At 29.3% G+C, this 7,135-nt stretch overlaps 2 protein-coding genes across 2 annotated transcripts in view; one reads left to right on the top strand and one right to left on the bottom strand.

Annotated features, from left to right (window-relative positions):
* Positions 1-297: 297 nt before the first annotated feature.
* LOC108689939 (probable cytochrome P450 28d1) lies at positions 298-1,927 on the bottom strand. Its single transcript, XM_018196930.1, has 2 exons — positions 1,235-1,927; positions 298-1,096 (listed from the first exon to the last, which is right to left on the bottom strand). The coding sequence occupies exons 1-2, from the start codon at positions 1,869-1,871 to the stop codon at positions 363-365; spliced, it is 1,371 nt and encodes a 456-aa protein (XP_018052419.1). The 5' UTR covers positions 1,872-1,927; the 3' UTR covers positions 298-362.
* Positions 1,928-5,792: 3,865 nt separating this feature from the next.
* The window catches only part of LOC108689941 (probable tubulin polyglutamylase TTLL1), a 9,526-nt gene continuing 8,183 nt past the window's right edge, over positions 5,793-7,135 (top strand). The window contains exon 1 of the mRNA XM_018196933.1: positions 5,793-5,860. Within this exon, the coding sequence (XP_018052422.1) occupies positions 5,793-5,860 (68 nt within the window). The remainder of the gene's footprint in view (positions 5,861-7,135) is intronic.

The following is a 7,135-nucleotide window of genomic DNA, read 5'->3' as shown; positions in this document are numbered from 1 at the left end:
TTAATACAAAATGTATAGTTTGTATTAAATAATAATAAATATTTTACACACAGACATCCAGTACTTGACTCGCATAAACATCATTTTTTTTTTATTCTTTGATTTATTCTTTGGAGCCTATCAATTCCTAAATATTCTTTTTATTGTATTAAAGTATCATTTAACATGATTGAAAAATATTTATCATCAGGAAAGTAATCTCACAAAAATAAATATATTACAAAATCCATATTGCAAAAAAAAGTAAATTAAAGAAAAAACACATTTACTTAAAAAAAAAACTAAAATCTCGTAATTAAATTGCGGCTGAATAACAATCCAAAAAAATTCATACAAGAAAAAAGGTAAATAAAATCTCATAGTTAAATCGGCTGGATTATACTCCAAAGACCGCCTTCTGCATTGGCCAGGAAGGTCGAAGATATCATTTTTAAAGGTAACTGTGTCTTTGGAGAAAGCTCTATGCTGTATTTTCTCAAAAACGTAGCCAAACACGCTTTCATCTGCAGTTGAGCCATTCTCATTCCTACACACATTCGCGGTCCTTCGCCGAAAGGAAGAAAGGTGAATTTCTCGATGTTGTGTTTTCTATCTGGACCAAACCTATCGGGATCAAACTCTTCGGGATTCTCCCAGTATCGTGGATCTGTCTGTAGACCGCTAATTGATATCATGATGTACATTCCACGTTCTACGCGACAGACGAGCCCATCGGACCCTCTCAACTCAGTCTCCTCCGTGCAAACCTTGCTTAGGAATCCCAGAGTAGGTAAGATTCTCATCGATTCATTTATTACCTGATCCATGTATGTCATATCCTTCAAGGCTTCATAAGTAATCACATCATCATATTTATTCAGCACAGACATCACCTCTTCGCGTAATTTTTCCTGCACTTTTGGATTACTAGCCAAGTGGAAGCCTATAAAACTTAAGACTGAGCTGGAAGTTTCATAACCGTCGACGAAAAATGATACCGCGTGGGACGTAAGAATTTCTAAGTTAAACTTATCGCCTTCTATTCGTTCCAGATCAGACATCAGCTGAAGAAAATCGTTTCTGGGTGTCGCCTCCTTCCTTCTTTGTTCCATAACATCTGCAATGATCGTTCTAAAGAATTGATCAGCCTTTTTCGGTAAGATTCTCGCCTTGAAAATTTTGCCCAACGGCGGTATAAAAAACACAAGGATGAAGATAATATTGTTCAAAACGGTCGAATTAAGGAAGGACTTGCCCATTGCGTAGAAAGAATCTTTCTCTTTCTCTTCGTTGAAGCTTAAGCCATCGATGCCAAAACCAGCACCAGATACCACCTGTGAAGTGAATCTGGAGAACAATTCCTTTAGCTCTAACTCCACTTTTCCAGCTTTATCTATTTTTTTGTCCAGGTAACCTTCGAATGTCTGGCACACCTGCTTGACGGTCTCGAGCAGGATTTTTAGTCGCATGCTGGAGAACGCATAGGTCAAGCGCTTTCTCCCGGTCATCCATTTTTCACCGTAGTTGAAGAAAGGATTGTTCGCCAGAAGAGGATCCAATTTAGGATCGATCTTCAAACCATTCTCATGAAAGTTCGTAAAACTTGTCTGCAGCACCGTCTTTACCAATTCCGGTTCGCGGACCATCAACGTCGGCGTCATGAAATTGTAGATTCCTACCATACTGCGATCCCGATATGCATTGTAGATCCTACAACACCATTCGCTTATAGTGATCTTTTGTGTGGTGACTTCCCAGAAGTGACCGACACCGGGCAAGGCTCCATCTGGGCAAGGTATTCCACGTTTTTGCCAATATTTATAATTTTTCGTCAAGAAGAAATAGAGAATCACCAAAACTATAAGAATCGACAATACGAGAGTGACAGCCATATTACTGCTTTCGAAAAGGACTGAACGATACTGAGTGGTTTAATGTCCAAGAAATGTTCATCGTCAAACGACTGTTATCAATTGCGATTGCATCACACAGAAATAACACATGCGGTCAGTAGCGATAGAAATAAACGAGTATAATGACAAGATGACGAACGCGTAGATAATCTGAGCTTGTTATGCATTTATTATGTAATGTCGCACAATGTATATCAGAAACATCATTTATTGTCTTAAAGGTTAATCTCGTAATTTATCAGTTGTTGAATATAATACAATTTAATTATTTTTATGAAAGGGAACTTGACATTGATATTGAAACAATTCTTGTGCACTACCTATATTAAATGCTATAACTAGTAATTCAGTACAATTGCTGGCTATTGTTTAATGATAAGATAATGTATATATCTGTGTACGTTTTCACCATACAATGTTTTATATAATTTTATATAATATATATAATATATAGAATTACATAAGTTTTGTCTCTCTTATCACATACACAACGATTAATTTATTTATAGATATATTCTGATAACAAATAGCGAAACGCAACGTAGCAATCTTTTAGAGTCAATGTAAGGTCTAATCTTGATAAACAGCTCAAGCTATGCTTTCTTAACATCACGATCGTTATTCTAATAGCACAGATATAAGTTGAAATTAAAAATATAGGTATGGCGCTTGAACAAGCAATCATGAGTATAGTCTGTAAATAGTGTAATATTTTCCAGAATAATTATCTCTTTTATACACTTTCTCATTCTATTTTTTATAAAAAAAAAGAAAATTTTTTATTAATATAAATATTCTCCAAAAAAATGGTTACTCCATTGATTTAATTTTTACCAACATTAAAAAAAATTAAACACAAAATTTTAACAACTAATTCCAATGCTGAAATAATAATAGCAAATCTATTTTTAATGGAAATCTAAAAAAATTTGTTACAATTTCATATGTATCGATTTTAGCTCAATAATTCAAAACATTTTTGGAGAATTTTCATATATGAGACTAGCTTATACGAGTCTAAATAAATTAAACAATTTTATTAAAATCCATAAAGACAAAATACCATTACTCTCACGTTCTAATGTTATATATAAAATTAATTGCTGTGATTGCGATTAGATAAAAAATAAAGAGATAAAGAGAGTATTAAAAATCAAAATAGGAAAACATCGCAATCACATTAAAACAACTCAACACTCGGTAATAACTGAACATAGAATTGAGTTCAATCGTAATTTTAATTGGAACAACATTAGAATCTTGATGAAGAAAAATTACTAAAAAAAATAAAAAATAAAAATCTCTGAAGTTACTTTTATTAAAAAACAAAAGAAGAGTTTTTATAAAACGAATGTGACGTTGTATTATGATCATTTCAAAAAATGTTGACATCTCTATGTTTTTATCTCAGTATTATATGTATAACGCAACTAACACACGACGTTTTAGACTGTGTCCCAAAATTGACTGCCAATACTGAAAATATATAGTGCATATAACGTAGACTGTAGCATTTTTAGTGCTAGCAGTAAATTTGGAACACGGCCTTACTCATTAATTATTCTGTCTGTCGACAATATAAATTTAAATATTGTTTAAGTAATCAATTAAACATATATTTAAATATCATTTCTGAAGTACATTGGCGAAGTACAGAAATACCTTTACACATTCAAGATATGGATGCATTTCGAATACAATCGAAATGCATACAAGTTATATACGTTTCGATTGTGTTTCGACACGCATTTATCTTGATTGTGTAAAAGTATTTCTGTCGACTAGTGTACTTAAAATTTATTAAGAGTTTTGTCCCCCCCCCCCCCACACACACACACACACACACACACACACACACACACACACACACCAGTCACATTTGTGATCTGTTTACAGATTATTGAAATAAACTTAAAATGTTTCTCAAAAATAATAATTATACCAACGATTTTGATTAATTAATCACATTATATGTATAAATAATCTATTAAAAAATCGCACTTGCAATTTCCACACAATTATTCGCAATATCATTATCGTATACAAAAGTTTTTTGCAATTAAAGCAGAACAAGTCACAATAACATTAAAATGACGTTAAACTGAATGATTGAAAAAATGATTTTTAGTAAACATTTTGGAGCCATTTTAACATCATAATTTTTTAATCTATTTAAATAATTTTTTCAATTTATTGCCTATGATAAATTTTAGAAACATTTCTGATTTAAGACATTTCATGTTGCAGAATCCTTTTAGAATTGTTGCAAATGAGATATATGTAAAAGATTGAAACATTTCTAAAAACTTTCCGCAATATCGATGCTGTATAGGTAATGAGAAGTCGATATAAAATGATTTCTCGATTACAGTACACTTAATGAGCGTTGATAAAATTTTATGTGTTTATAAATATAATAACAATAACAATAATAAATAATAACATGAGGGAACGGAATCAAGATTTTTCAAAAAGGCAATATAACGGTTCTAACAATTCTATATCTCTTTCTAAATTTAAATCTTGATCTTATTTATGAATATAAATCATTTCAAATACTTCTTCTTATCAAGTACTTATCAAATACTCTCAACATTGTTCCAATCAAATTCATGTTCAATTTTTCTACTCTATGTTTTGTGTTAATAAAAGTAGAATGTTGAGAGATATTCCGCATGATATAATTACGATGTTTATTAAGTCTGATTTTTAATATTCTGTCCATTTTGACCTACGTATGACTCATATGATCCACAATTAATTTTGTAAACTACATTAGAGTGCTAAGTAGTCGGTAATTTATCTTTTTAAATTAAAGATTTAAATTCAGATTTTTTCAGACCAATATAAGTTATTCTTGTGTAAAGGTTATTTTTAGAAAATTTTTTGAATTTCTTGGCAAAAATAAGAACATGCGGAAGGAATGATAAAATATGTAATTAAATCTGATTGTTACCTGAATCATAATTACTTTTATTATGATTATTACCACTGTCATTATGCTTCTAATTTACAACGCAGTCTTTTTTTAATACAATTAAATCTAGTGGTATCAAATCAATCAAATCTATACCGATCTTTTGACAAATAAGATGAAAAGAATAAAAATTTAAGTACCTTGGAAAAGATATAGGTTTGCAATGCATGTGGTAAATTAAGAAATTATCCTTTTTTTTATCCTTTTTTATAGGATAACATCTAAAAAATTTAATTTATTCCGATTTATCTTAATCGTGAACTTTATTCTTGAATGATAATTAAATACTTCTAAGATCATATCACAGTGCGAATGAATTGAAATTAACACATCAATATATCTATAATAGAAATCAAGATGGAAACAAAGCTTATTTAACAAATCCATTTTTATAAATCTTATAGAACCAGATCTGCAACTATAGGTGAACCCAGAAATACATCATATGATTGTTTATAGATTTTATTCATTAAACATAAAATATATTGAGAATTAAATTTAAAACTTATATTATAAAACTTATATTAAACTTATATAAATTCAATCTTTGATAATTTCATATTCTTCTGAATTAAATCCTACCTGCATTCAATATTATACTTTCAACCAAGTTCAATTATCAAGTTATTACTAACGTTAATGAATAAAAAAACAATGTCAATAGAAATAAGAATAAAAACTTTCGGAATTTTTAATTTGAATGTATTATCTAATGAAAAATTGTTTTTTATATGATTTTTCGGATATGTTAAGCTAGTTTTCATAATTGCGTGACCATAAAAAGCAAGATTGAAGAGGATTACCGATAGAAGATATGCAGAATTTTGGAGCACAGCAGCACAGTTTATGTATAACTTCTGACGACTGAGATATCGACTAACGACTATATCGATCAAACGATACAGTTTGTAAGTATCGAGAACATGGCGTCGAACGTGGCTGCAGAAAGCAAACGGGCTACGAATCTAAACGCCTGTGTTGTTTATGGCAGGTAAATAATTCAATTTCGTAAAACTACGCTGCTCGAGATGAAGGCTCACAATACTTAAAAATATGCGCCAAGATTTCGGGAATTTCTCTTTAAGCTCAATCTTCAGCGAATGTTTGAAGAGTTTATTTTCAAACTATCTTGAACTTGTATTCGGGAAAAATTGAGATTGCTAGAGTTTATTATATTTTTATAACTTTAAAATTTATTTTTTTATTTATGTCTTTATTTATTATCATATTTTTTATTATATCTTTAAATTATGTTTATTTTTTTACTTACTACAAAATTTATTTCTACGTTAATAGGAAGAGATAATAAAAGAAATCTTCTTTCTTTTTAGAAATTCTCACAAATTTTTTATAGTTTTCTAACATGAAATTTATTACTCCAGAAAAAATGATAAATAAAAAAATAAATAAATTTCATTTCCATTTATCTTAAAATTTTTGTTTATAATTTTTATATTATCTTGATGATTAATTTATTAGGATAACTTCGGAATATACCACTCCTATAAAAATCTTAATTTATTAAGTATTATTTACTACGTTTAAAGTAAACGAATTATATCAGTAAAAACATTGTACTATTATGAAAAAAATATTGCAAATCTGAAATATTTATATTAAAAAATGAATTTTTTTAAACTCATTATTTTTGCTATATATTCCATAGAAGTGAGATATATGGCTCATAGGGGGACGGGGGATATATATAGCTCATGAAAAATTTACAAATAATGCATATAAATAAGTCGTAAAATGACATACTAATTTATAAAATGTGTTTATAAAGTTTTATTAAGGAATAAGAAAATGATAAATATGTATACGAAGTAATAAATAATCACAATCTTCTCACATGTATTACAAGTATCATGAGGTACATATTTTACGTAATCGCGTTTATTGCATTTAGTGCGCTGAATTAAATCTGCCTACTTTGTACTTTGGGCATAAATCCCGCCCCGGCATTAAAAATGTCGTATACCCCAAACAGGTGAGATATACGAAACAACAAACTAAATAAAGAAAAGTAAAGTACTTTTGTTATATAATGCTTTACTATTCCTCTACACTATATCACGAAATAACCACTAAGTCTTTTGCACGTCTTACAGTAATCATTTAATGTAAATTACTACAATTTATGATGGCGCTACTACAGTGACAAATCGATTCTCACAAACTCATAATAATTTTATTAATATTAACAATAAAAAATTGAAATCATAACATAATACTAATATAACATCATGTGTAATAAAGGCATATA

Source organism: Atta colombica, unplaced genomic scaffold, assembly GCF_001594045.1.
Source record: "Atta colombica isolate Treedump-2 unplaced genomic scaffold, Acol1.0 scaffold282, whole genome shotgun sequence".
NCBI lineage: Eukaryota > Metazoa > Arthropoda > Insecta > Hymenoptera > Formicidae > Atta > Atta colombica.
This window is presented reverse-complemented; position numbering and strand designations above follow the sequence as displayed.